The sequence below is a fragment of the Leopardus geoffroyi genome, chromosome A1 (genome assembly GCF_018350155.1).
Source record: "Leopardus geoffroyi isolate Oge1 chromosome A1, O.geoffroyi_Oge1_pat1.0, whole genome shotgun sequence".
NCBI classification, from domain to species: domain Eukaryota; kingdom Metazoa; phylum Chordata; class Mammalia; order Carnivora; family Felidae; genus Leopardus; species Leopardus geoffroyi.
In genome coordinates, this window is record NC_059326.1 from 340,204 (window position 1) to 353,728 (window position 13,525).

Genomic DNA, 13,525 nt, shown 5'->3' on the forward strand with positions numbered 1-13,525 from the left:
GGGTATGTTCTTAATGAGAATCCTGGGTTGACAGAATGGAACCTGTAAACTACCGAATATGAATTTAAGGTAACAGAAGTTCACGGTTGATGATAAGGCTCATTAAACATCGTAAAAGTTCTTGCCAGTCGAGATGGAATCTGTGGAATGTGTGTTTCTAAAAGATATTTGAGCTTGTTAAGCAAATGAAATAATTAAATGAGATAATAATGCTTTAAGCATGCCTTAAATAACCCACAGCACCAGGTTATGTTTTCAGTGCAGGTTTCCTACCTATCTGACCAGAACCACTCTAGGAACCTTGTGTTTGACCTCTCAAACTCTGTGCTTTACTAAAACGTGTAAAGCAGTGGGGCATGCTGAAAATAAATTTGATGTGAAAGCTGATGAGAAAGTCATACGACCTTGGAAGTCCCACCAGACACGGGAATCTTTTCTGCTTCAACCCACGAGAGGCAGATGCCTTCTGAGTAATGAAAGGTGCTCCATTCCTAATGGCCTTTCTCTCACACTCACCTTGATTAAGGATGGAGCTTCATACCATTCTCCTGACGCCTCAGATTCTTTCCCCAGTTTGTGCACTGGCACGTTCCGTTTTCTCTGCCTAAAATGGCCTTCTCATCCCACATCTCCCTTCTCTCCCTGGAAAATGTCTAACTCCTCTTTCAAGAATCATCTCACTTGTGACCTCCTTGGGGAAGTCTTTCCTGATTCCCCGGGTGACTCTACTCTGTAACACTCACTGGACTTTTTTATGCTTTATCTCTTATGTCTCTGTCTCCACACTAGACTGAGATATCTCCAGAAGCAAAGGCTGACCCCTCTTGGTTTCTGTATCCTTAGAACATAACAGAGAATCCAGTGGGCACCCAGTAAATTACTTTGGAATGAAATACGTCCTTCCTAATTACAGCATGCATTATAGAATTGAAATAATGAAACAATTCTGGTATCCACTCAAGTATTAGTAAAATAGTAAAAGTGTATGAAAATGTTCCTCCTTTTCTTTTGTTATTTCTTACCCTAATTTCATTGACTCCCAAATTCATGCACATTCCAGGTTTCTGTCATCTCTACCTGCCAGCAGACGAGTTTCCAGAATCTTATTCATTTGATGTAGACACCATGAACTTTCCCACGTCTAACCTGTGTTTTGTGGGGCTCTTATCAATGATTGATCCCCCCGGTCCACTGTACCTGATGCGGTCACCAAATGCCGGAGTGCAGGGATCAAGGTGGGAGTTATTGTCCTGACTTAAGAAGTGCTCCATTTATGTTGTACACTTCTCTAAGAATGGTTGTCATAGGAGGTAGTCAGTGTTCAAGTCTCAGGTAAATATCATAATCCCCCACCCCCTTTTTATCTCTACTTTCACTATACTAAGATTCTAGTAACCATCCAATAAAGGCAAAATGATTGTGTCTGTGTGGAACAAACCACAATAGTAACTGCAGTGAGAATGCCATGAATTGACTCTATCTTTCTTGCCCTAAACTATGATAGACAATAAAAGGTTTTATTGCTTAATCTTGAGGTTCAGCCTCAAAATCCATTTGCCTTCATGATATCAGAACCAAAACATTAATTCCATTACCATGTTAATAACAAGACTGTTGAAGCAACATGAGGCTCTCTCAGGTAGATATCCACCAGCCCTTTCACAAATAAAGTAACATGCAAGGGAAAGGTCTTCCTCTAATGTCAGAGGAGCAAATGTAAGAAGCTTGGAAGCAAGGATAGATCCAAGGAGATCAGTGTGTCCTTCAGAGACAGTTTTGTCTTTGATCTAAAGATCAAAACCTAGCCATAAGGACAAACCACAATAATCACTCATCACATTCTGGGCTGATATTAAACTATCCCTACTCTGGCCATCTGAGATTCTCATTGTTCACATGCCTCTCTCATTGTGTTCTAGGTTATTATGGTTACAGGTGATCATCCAATCACAGCCAAAGCTATTGCCAAAAGTGTGGGTATTATTTCAGCCAACAGTGAGACAGTGGAAGACATTGCAAAACGCCTCCACATTGCTGTGGAGCAAGTTAACAAACGGTAAGCACAGAACCAATGTAGCAGAAACATTCTTATCCAGGTTCGTATCCTTGTTGGCTCTAAAGAGCTGTGCTATTTGGAGCAAATCCCTTTTTTTGCCAGACATTATCTCAGGGTAATGCTAGGCTGTATTGGTACCATGAAAATTACCCATTATGTACTCCTTGTATGAAATTTAAAAAACCCAGTGGAGTAGACCGGAAAACTTCAGTGCCAAATTTAGAGTGAGAAAAACTGAAACAAAATTTATATGAAATTACTTGCTGTCGATCCAGTTGTATAATCGGAATATTAAGAACCCTCTGTGTTTGGTGCACTCCCCTAGGGCTCATTTTGAGTATTTATTCAGTTGCTTCCTGAGGAAAGATTTGGTTTTCCATAGTGTCTCCTAATTCTTGTAATCATGTCTATCCTTTAGTCCACTCATCCATCCATTCAGTCATGTATTAACTTTCAACAGTTAATTGTTGAGTGCCAACAAGGTACCCGGCACGGTGCTAGACACTGGAACTATAGCAGCAAAGAGACCAGACACTATCCCTGCCCTTGGAAAGCTTTCCATCTAGGTTGAGGGACAGAAAAATAAAAACTATTTGTGATGTCATAAGTACAGTGAAGGAGACACACAGGGGACAAGGGTTCTAGCAGTGGGAGGAGAGTCACCTTGACTGTTGATAATTCAGATGACCAAAGACTCCAAAGTCTTAGTGTAAAAATAAATATTGGCTTTATTATAACTTCACACATGTTGGGGGGAAAGGGAGAGACCAATGAACCCCCTGTAGTTAACCCAAGTATTTATGCCTTTTAGAATACCAAGCTGTCAGGTAATAAATTATTACCTGAGCAACAAATTACCACTTAAGACAACCCAACAGAATTATAGCCTCTGGGCACAGCAACAAAATCTGAAGCCCGAGTATTCCAATGCTTCTTTGTATAAACAACATTCATCTACAAAAGCTTTTTGGAGCTTTTGTTTATTTGCTTTGTTTTTAAAAATAATAGGATTACGCATTTTCATGCAACTCACCACACTGAATAGGGGTTGGGATGGATACTTTGGTGAATGTTTTCAGTTATTCACTGTGTCAACTGTAGCTTCATGATCGTGTAATACTTGTACTTTTGCAGCTGTGGGGAGAAAGGACACACCCTTTTCTTATCTTACTTTCATATATATATATATATATTTTTTTTTTTTGTATTTTTTTTTTTTACCAGAACATAGAAACACCTGTATTTTGAGTCAAGTGCTAGAATTCTAGAATTTAGCACCAGCAGGAAAACACAGACCTAAAAATGCTGAAAACAAACAAGTGTAAAGAAAAAGGCATGCAGTGTTTTGTACATAGAGTGTAGAAGCTGAGATTTGAAGGCTAAAATGTGGAGTGTTAGTCAAGGGAAGAGGAGGTGAGAGAAGCCCATTCCTGGCAAAGGCAGAAAGACCTGTGAAGGCCTGAGGGCAGTGGAGGGTATGGAGGTATGGAGGGCTCAGAGCTGGGAGGTCCAGTGGGCTGCAGGAGACAGCCAGCCAAAGGGGAAGTGACGCTCAACAGCACAGGCTGCACCCGGCCTTGCAGACCAGGTTAGGGACTCAGGGGTCTGCTCTAAGTGCAGTGGAAAGCCTCTGAAATATTTTAGCATGGAACAATACAATCAGATCTGTGTAATTAATTACACTTTCTAGAACCTTACTTTTATCGGCAGCAGATAATAGTTTTCCTCAAAGAAGACCTCAATAAATTGTTCTCCCTACACAGCTCATTACACAGTAGACACTATAAGTCTGAAATAAACAACAAAGAATTGTTACCTGCGTGTTTTGGCAAAAACTGAATTCTAGGACCCAAAACATATGAACAGGAAGTTACATTGCCCCAGGAATGTTCCCACCCGTTCCTACAAAGCAAAAGATTTATTCCTATTGTTGTACGATACCAGGAAATGGCCTTATTTTTTTAACCTGTCTTGAAATGGAGACCAGCGTGTCCCCAGAACTCATAACCCCTATCATCCCACTAGATAGAGTATTAGGGTCAAGGACATTGGATTGCAGGTAAAATTCAAAGAGACTTCGGCCCATTTCCTGCCCAGAACAGCATTTTAGTATAAGATCCAACCTTTGGCCTCACTCAGTTCCTTCTGGCCCTTCTAGGGATGCTAAAGCTGCGGTGGTGACTGGCACAGAGCTGAAGGACATGAGCCCAGAACAGCTGGATGAGCTCTTAACCAACTACTCAGAGATTGTCTTTGCTCGAACATCCCCCCAGCAGAAGCTGATCATTGTGGAGGGCTGTCAAAGGCAGGTGGGTGGACAGCAGTTCCCAAAGAACCTTCCAGGTCTGTCACTGTCCTGTGGGGAAATTTGGGGCTGAGATCTGGATCCCAGATCAGGGCTATGGCACTTTTTAAACCCCTCAAGAAACAATTCTTTGCCCGTTTTCATCACCTTACATTTCTACCCTCTCAGGGGGTGACCCTCCACCCTTCTTTGAGACCCTCCTGCATGCACAGCTTTCTGACAGTGAAGCATTTGGTGCTGTGGTAGGTGTGATTAGAGAGAGATTTTAAAGTGTAAGATGTACACATGCACCCCAATGTTTCTAGCAGCACTATCAACAACAGCCAAAGTATGGAAAGAGCCCAAATGTCCATCGCTGGATGAATGGATAAAGAAGATGTGGTATTTATATACAATGGAGTATTACTCAGCAATCAAAAAGAATGGAATCTTGCCATTTGCAGCTACGTGGATGGAACTACAGGGTATTATGCTAAGTGAAATTAGTCAGAGAAAGACAAATATCATAGACTTCACTCATATGAGGACTTTAAGACACAGAACAGATGAACACAAGGGAAGGGAAGCAAAAATAATGTAAAAACCGGGAGGGGGACAAAACATAAGAGACTCTTAAATATGGAGAACAAACAGAAGGTTACTGGAGGGTTTGTGGGAGGGGGATGGGCTGAATGGGTGAGGGGCATTAAGGAATCTACTCCTGAAATCATTGTTGCACTATATGCTAACTAAGTTGGATGTAAATTTAAAAAATAAAATTAAAATTAAAAAAAATAAAAGTGTAAGATATAGAGCAAAAACTGTAAAGACACAAGATATGAAATATCCACTTTAGCCGGCCACACACATGGTTTTAATTATCGAGCATGTTGTTCTTGCTCCAGGATTTCCCGGCTTTATCTTTTCCCAAAAACAAGCCCTTCATTTCAGCTCCGGTCATCCTTACATCCTCCAGAGGAAGGGGAGACTGTGTTGATCTTGTCCTACCCGTGACCCCTTAGGCCTGCTGTCTCCTGTATTCTCATGTGTCCCCACAGAATGCGGTTGTTGCTGTGACAGGGGATGGAGTTAATGACTCTCCGGCTCTAAAGAAGGCAGATATTGGGATTGCCATGGGGATAGCAGGTTCCGATGCGGCCAAAAATGCAGCTGACATGGTCTTGTTGGATGACAACTTTGCATCCATAGTCACAGGAGTGGAGGAAGGTGAGTGAGGTCTCAGGTGATCTTACTGAGACAGGGGTCACTTGGGGGTCCAAGAGCAAATCCTATAGAAGAACATCTTTGCCTAGGTCGCCTGATCTTCGACAACCTAAAGAAGACTATCGCCTATACCCTGACCAAGAACATTGCTGAGCTGTGCCCCTTTCTGATCTACATCATTGTTGGGCTCCCTCTGCCCATTGGCACCATTACGATCTTGTTCATCGACTTGGGCACAGACATAGTAAGTAGGACTAAAGGGAACAGGATCTGATAACTAATGTAAACTTCAGGGTCATTACCTTCAAGGGCAAGGAGACGGACGAAACCAGTTCTCCTCGAACTTTGATGTAACAGGGCCTGAATTTCTGCATTTCTAGTATTTCTTAAATGATACCGATTCTGCTGGTCCACCAGCCACATCTTAAAGCAAAGTACTAGAGGGGCACCTGGGTGGCTCAGTCCGTTAAGCGTCTGACTTCAGTTCAGGTCACAATCTCGCAGTCCATGAGTTCGAGCCCCACGTCGGGCTCTGGGCTGATGGCTCAGAGCCTAGAGCCTACTTCCGATTCTGTGTGCCTCTCTCTCTGCCCCTCCCCCGTTCATGCTCTGTCTCTCTCTGTCTCAAAAATAAATAAACGTTAAAAAAAAAATTTTTTTAAAAAGCAAAGTACTAGAGAGATCTGTCAAAGGTTTGGAAGTTAAAACCACTTCACCTCGTGTAAGAGCTTTTCAAGACATGAGTTCTTCACCCTCCCCCCAAGATATGCGATTCATTGGTTTCAGCTCATGTGCCTCCCTCCCCTTTGGAGAAGAAAGCACTATCACTAAATAGCCCCTGTAACACTGCGGGCCCAATGGCCACCGTGATAACCCACACCTGCCCCTTGTTAAGTAAAAGAATCTGGTCTGGAAGCCCCTCACCTAAACACAGTAAGAACTAGCAGTTATTAACACTTTATCAGGCCTCATACTGACCTACAATAACATCACCTAAACCCTCCCTTCTTCTAGTATGTATCCATTTAAGAAAGCATCATGACAGTTATCCACATGGCTCCAGCTTACACAGGCAAAGGGAGGAAAAGGCAATAGGGAGCGAACAGAATTTGCAGTGAGAATGGCCCTGCACATGGCCGGCTTCTACCCTCTTGTTTTATGTAATACCCAGGCAATCTCCACATTGCAGAGACACTAAAGCCATCTTTACCTTAGAGGGGAATTGGGGCCCTTCATGGTTTACAGTCAGATCACTTTGCAGGCTCTTTCAGTTTGCTTCGTTTTCTCCACTGCAGTGCTCCTTGCAGTGTGGTCAGGGCATCACCTGGGAACTTGTTAGAAATGCAGATTCTCTGGCCTTGGGAAAGTCTGGGGGTGGGGGGTGGGGCCCAGCGATCTGTCCTTAAAAGTCCTTCCAGGTGGGAGGGCCTGTGAGAGAACCAGTGTGACCTAGTGGCATGCCGAAGGGGGAGAGGATGGCAGGAAAAATCTGCCCCAGAGGGGAAAAGTGTTTTATAATTAGCATCTTTAGAACTGCCAGCACATGTTGATAATAAAAAGTAGATTGATTTTTAAAGCCAACTATTTTTTTTTAATGTTTATTTATTTTTGAGAGAGAGTGAGAGAGCCAAAGTGTGAGCTGGGGAGGGGCAGAGAAAGAGGGAGACACAGAATCCAAAGCAGGCTCCAGGCTCCGAGCTGTCAGCACAGAGCCCAACATGGGGCTCAAACCCACAAACAGTGAGATCATGACTTGAGTTGAAGTCAGAAGCTTAACTGACTGAGCCACCCAGGCACCCCCCCTTACTCTTTTCAATTTCTTCTTCTTTTTCTTTTAATGTTTATTTCTGAGAGAGAGGGACAGAGCGCGAGCAGGGGAGGGGCAGAGAGAGAAGGAGACACAGAATCCAAAGCAGGCCCCAGGCTCCAAGCTGTCAGCACAGAGCCCGACGCGGGGCTTGAACTCATGAACCACGAGATCATGACCTGAGCCAAAGTTGGACACTTAACCGACTGAGACACTTAGGTGCCCCTAAAGCCAACTGTTTTTAAATTCTCTAGAGACAATCCACCCCATTGTCTACACCCTGGATAGACCAGTTCCATAACCCTGTAACCCCACCACCATTATCATCCACCACCCCACCACCTACCCTGAGGCCCCTGGCTATGCCACTGCCACTATCACTCTGTTGGTACCGCACAGTGTTTCAGGGCTAGGCCTCACAGACTCTCTCCCCATCTAGATTCCCTCTATTGCCTTGGCTTATGAGAAAGCTGAAAGTGACATTATGAACAGGAAGCCTCGCCATAAGAAGAAGGACAGACTGGTGAACCAGCAACTTGCCATATACTCTTACCTGCACATTGGTACGATGAGAGCACCTCTCACCTGTCATACGAGGGACCTCCCAGAGAATGCATTCCAGTCACAGGCAGAAACTTTTTCCTTCTGGGGTGGGGTTGGGATGAGAGGAGAAACCTAGAGGAGAATGAGTGCACACGCAATTCTGAAGTCATTCTAGAACCTCTACCCTTAACCTCTTTTGTGCTTTTAGGCCTCATGCAAGCTGTGGGAGCTTTTGTTGTGTATTTCACCGTGTATGCGCAGGAGGGCTTTAAACCCAGCATTCTTGCTGACCTCCGGGTAGAATGGGAAAACGGCAATGTGAATGACTTGGAAGACAGCTACGGACAGCAATGGGTAAGGGAAGGAGACTCTCCCTTCAACGTCCTCCTGTTTCTCCCCTCCTCCCACGGCCTTGTCCAGACTCATGCAGAACTTTCAATTCCCTGGACAGCCTTAATGAGACAGAGAAAGTAAAAGTTTTCTCAGTTAATAGGGCTTGTGGGCCCCTTGGTTACATTGGTTTGGCCTTTGCCAGGACTCAGCCTTCTCTCTTGAATCACATGCCTTGAGGTCACTTTTCTTACTTTGGCTTTGCAATTGTTTTGGAGGAGTAACCAGTCCAACAACACCCACAGTTGGGCCATATCAATTAAGTTAGCGTCTTTCCCTACTCAACTGGTTAAAGAAAATAAAGTTTCTTTCCAAGCACAAGGAGATGATCCTTTGTCAATCGTGGTGAGGTGGGGAGAAAGTAAAGCTTTATGGAACTGCATGGAAATCTCCTTCAAGTTTTCCATCTGGGGTCTCACGGTCTCCTCTTTGTCCATTGACAGACATGGTACCAGAGGAAATACTTAGAATGGACAGGCTACACAGCTTTCTTTGTTGGCATCATGGTCCAGCAGATAGCGGATGTGCTCATCAGGAAAACCAGAAGGAACTCCATCTTCCAGCAGGGCCTCTTTAGGTACTGCCCACATCCAGCCTCATAGTTCAGCCCTGGGCCTTCGACACAGGAATGATGAGGGTCATGCCTGTGACTCCACCGGTGTGTGGCCCTGTGGCCACGTGAATTCAGAATCTGTTTGCTTTTATGTTTCTTGTAGAAATAAAGTCATCTGGCTGGGGATTGCCTCACAGATTATCATTGCTTTAATCCTCTCCTATGGGCTTGGAAGTGTCACAGCCCTGAATTTCACGATGCTCCGGTGAGTTCCTCTTCAACAGTGGGCAGGAAAGAGCCAGCCCTGTTATTATTTTTTTTAATGTTTATGTATTTTTGAAAGAGAGAAAGAGTGAGTGTGGAGGGGCAGAGAAAGAGGGAGAAGGGGATCTGAAGTGGGCTCCTGCTGATGGCAGAAAGCCCAATGTGGGGCTTGAACTCACAAACTGTGAGATCATGATCTGAGCCGAAATCGGACGCTTAACTGACTGAGCCAGCCAGGCGCTCCAGAGATAGCCATATTCTGAGCTGCCACAGCCTAAGTGAACATTAGGATTCCAGGGAACTCTTTCCTCTCCAGGCTTTCAAAAGAGACAAGACTGAATCTGTGCTATATTAGAGACTTATTCCTGCTAGTTTTCCCAGAAGAGGAAATGGGTTTCACCATCCCAGCTCTACCCTCATCTAATAGGACACTTCATAGGCAGATGTTGCTTCTACCAGTCACAGTCTGGTAAAATAAGAAGCTTCCCAGTTTTACACTATATGACCCAATATTGTTCCGTCCAGTAAGGCAGAGAAAATGAACAAGAAGCCCTCTGCCCATGGGCAGGAAGCTGGGCCTTTTCTTTGGATGCACTCAGACTGACTTTCCTCCCTCCTGCTTCCAGGCCTCAGTACTGGTTTGTGGCTGTGCCATATGCCATTCTGATTTGGGTGTATGATGAGGTCCGAAAACTTTTCATCAGACTCTACCCTGGAAGTAAGTAGTAACGTAATTTTTGAGACTCTGTTTATCCACTTCAACAGACTCCCCATTTCTCATTAACTTTTTCTACCTCCACAGGCTGGTGGGACAAGAACATGTATTACTAAGACCACCTCACTTCCCAAGACTCCCAGTTGCACATTGAGCCTGTTCTTTATCTTCTGGCTGCTGTCTGGGAGACCACTGCAATAAGGACTTATCCAAATGCAGAAAGAGAAGGCAGAAAGCAGTGTGAAAGATACTCACTGAGGTTTTGTACTTTCAAGCAGAAATTCAACTGTTTATATATGATTTGCATCTCTATTTCCGTCTCCTTGTTTAGAAATATGTGAATTTCAAGGGAATGGAGTAGGGAAGAATGACATGTAAGTGTATATAAAGTCCACTCATGTTAAATTGCCTTAGGTGATGCAGCCAGCTGCTCAGATTTCCCTGCTAGATAGGATTGGTTAAACCTCCATTCCATACCCTATTAAAAGCCCAGTGACCTTCCTAGATTTCTCTGAATTCCCAGAGAGCTTATAATTTCATGGTCACCCTGCTCAAAAGTTAATTCAGCTGAAGAGTTGCAAAAGGTGGAAGTAATGGCAGGTTTACATCACAGTAACATGGACAACCTCAGTTTTGACCCTGAGACATCTTTCTTAACAGTCCACCACCCATCTGCAGCCCTCATCATCTGGCCAGTCCTGTCGGTGCCCTTCCTCCCTCGCTCCCTCGTTGCCTTCCACTCCCGAGACTGACCCACCAACTCCTCCCAAACTGAGCTCCGTGTCCGTTTTGCATATCCCAGTCCAAATGCTCTCTCGACTCAAAGGAGTTTTCAGTTATCAGGATTCAACCTCAGTAGAGAAGAACTGGGGTTTAAAACAGTAATATTTATTTCTCATAAAATGGTTGCAAAGCACTCTCTGGCATTAATTTTATGTCATGATTTAACTTCGCTTTATTCGTGTGTAACACATACATCCATGTTGACAGCCCCTAAGAGGCTTCATTTTAAGTAAAAGATGTTTTATAAAACCCGGTCTCATTGTGGTATTTTAATTAATTTGGGTTTTTCTAGAATGCAGAGCATAGGGCACCAAAAAATGAGATGTGAGGGGCATCTGGGTGGCTCAGTCGGTGGAGTGTCCGACTTCAGCTCAGGTCATGATCTCGTGGTCTGTGACTTCGAGCCCCACATCAGGCTCTGTGCTGACAGCTCGGAGCCTGGAGCCTGCTTCGGATTCTGTGTCTCCCTCTCTCTCTGCCCCTCCCCTGCTCATGCTCTGTCTCTCTCTTTCTGTCATAAATAAATAAAAACATTTAAAAAAATGAGATGTAATTTCAATTTTTTCTTCTTCTTTCAGTCATTTTACTTTTCTATGGCAGGTCTAAAATATAGGGTTTACCTTCTGAATTCCCCTCTCCAATATCCCCGTTCTATATCCCAAGTCAGGATTTCTGGGGGAGGATACACCTTTCATCACTGGCCCTAGGGAAAGCAATTTTCGTAGCACTGACTTGACAGAACCTGAAAATTGCATGTGGTTAAACTTTCCCATTCCCAGCCTACCCCATCACCTCTCCTCCATTGCTCATTTAAACAAGGATATTCTGCTGCTGATGGCTCTAGGCTGGTGTCTCTGGAACAGGAAGAAGGGGACACAGAGCCATAGTACTCTGTCATTTTCTCAGGGGTCACATTGAGAAGCATAAAAGAGGTCAGGGGCCATCATTGTAGCTTTATGTAAATAGCTTATAATATACAATGTATATTATGTGTGTATATGTAAGTGAAAATCGTATTGCTGTCCTCAAGGTCTTTCATCTGTATTTTTAGCCCCAATTATCACTGGGTTAATCTCACATCAGTAGTAGCAGTGAACTGGAAACCCTTCCAGGCAGCGACATCATGACCTTCTCATTCCAGTCTTGACAAGGCAGCTAATGCTTTCTAAACTTCAACTAAGAATAATTTGTCCTCACTCTGTTTCCTGCCAGGCTGTCTGAGTGCTCCTGGATGTGACGGTTGGTAGCTCTTGGTCCCGCCAGAGCCAGCGAGGGAAGCTATAAATACAACACAACGCTCTTAGGGGTTTCACTTGACTTTGAAGTAAGTTTGAAAGGAGTAACATATGAAGTAGATGTCTCTTCACAGCAGGAGTCCTATCTAGAATTACTTTCATATTGTACATACACTACTCTTGCAAAAAGTTGACACTCAAATATTTGTAAAATGAACACATAACTAAGGAATTCCAGAAATGAGAGTCATATATCAAGTAGCTTTCTTAAGTGGTAGACAGAATAAGGCAATAAAATCCCGTATCAGAGGTTATTTTTGTTTGTTTGTTGGAGGGACTATTTCATTGACCCACTAAGGTAGGCCTAGATACGTTTTAGAAAAAATAGCAGAATTAACTTTAATTGGTGTGGCACATTCACAGCAACTCAGACAGATAAAAATGAGGCCAGATTTATTGAGTCTTTATTTTTTTAATCTATGTTTTATTCAGATTAGAAAATTGCAGCTCATTTTAGAAAACTCTAATATCCAAGAGTAAAAAGAAAATTAAAATCATCCTGAATCTAACTACCTAGTAACATATAACATAGTAGTTATTTCCTTGGGGTTTTTCTATACATATATATTTTCAGGCAAAATTGAAATACAAAGTTCTCCATTCTGCCTTTTTACTCACCATTGAAGATGTGGGGGTTTTTTGGTCTTTTTTTTATGTTTACTTTTGAGGGAAAGAGAGACAGAGAGAGAGGAAGGGCCGAGAGAGGGGGCGGACAGAGGATCTGAAGTGGGCTTTGTACTTACAGCAGACAGCCTGATGTGGGGCAAGAACTCATGAACCACAAGATCATGATCTGAGCTGAAGTTGGACACTTAACCAACTGAGTCACCCAGGCGCCCCTGAAGACATGTTTTTTAATAATGTGCAATATTCTGGGGCGCCTGGGTGGCGCAGTCAGTTGAGCATCCGACTTCAGCCAGGTCACGATCTCGCGGTCCGGGAGTTCGAGCCCCGCGTCAGGCTCTGGGCTGATGGCTCGGAGCCTGGAGCCTGCTTCCGATTCTGTGTCTCCCTCTCTCTCTGACCCTCCCCCGTTCATGCTCTGTCTCTCTCTGTCTCAAAAATAAATAAAAAACGTTAAAAAAAATTAAAAAAAAAATAATAATGTGCAATATTCCATACTGAGAGTACTTTAATCACATCCCCATTGTTGGTTGATTTATTTCAAACTATTCATCTTTAACAACAACAAAAAAAAAGGCTGTATCTTGTCATTAAATCTTGTACTACATCTCTGATTATTTTATATTTTTAATTTTTTTTAATGATTATTTATTTTTGAAAAAGAGAGACACAGAGCACAAGCAGGGGTGGGGCAGGGAGAGAGGGAGACACAGAATCTGAAGCAGGCTCCAGGCTCTGAGCTGTCCGCACAGAGCCCGACGCAGGGCTTGAACCCACGAGCCATGAGATCATGACCTGAACCAAAGTCAGACACTTAACTGACTGAGCCATCTAGGCGCCCTTCTCTGATTATTTTATAATTGATTTCTATGGAATGGAGTGGAAACAAAATGGAGCATTTTAAAGGCCCTTGATACACATTACCAAGTTTCTTCTCACATAAGCTGTCTCAATTTACATTCCTGCCAGCAATAATAAAGTGAATAT

At 43.5% G+C, this 13,525-nt stretch overlaps 1 protein-coding gene across 1 annotated transcript in view; it reads left to right on the top strand.

Annotated features, from left to right (window-relative positions):
* Positions 1–10,868, top strand: part of ATP12A (ATPase H+/K+ transporting non-gastric alpha2 subunit) — a 28,724-nt gene extending 17,856 nt beyond the window's left edge. The window contains 12 exon segments of the mRNA XM_045452450.1: positions 1,061–1,183; positions 1,186–1,235; positions 1,920–2,056; positions 4,215–4,365; positions 5,399–5,567; positions 5,654–5,808; positions 7,811–7,934; positions 8,123–8,268; positions 8,748–8,881; positions 9,021–9,122; positions 9,748–9,839; positions 9,924–10,868. Coding sequence (XP_045308406.1) covers positions 1,061–1,183; positions 1,186–1,235; positions 1,920–2,056; positions 4,215–4,365; positions 5,399–5,567; positions 5,654–5,808; positions 7,811–7,934; positions 8,123–8,268; positions 8,748–8,881; positions 9,021–9,122; positions 9,748–9,839; positions 9,924–9,952 — 1,412 coding nt within the window. The 3' untranslated portion in view covers positions 9,953–10,868.
* The last annotated feature ends 2,657 nt before the right edge of the window (positions 10,869–13,525 follow it).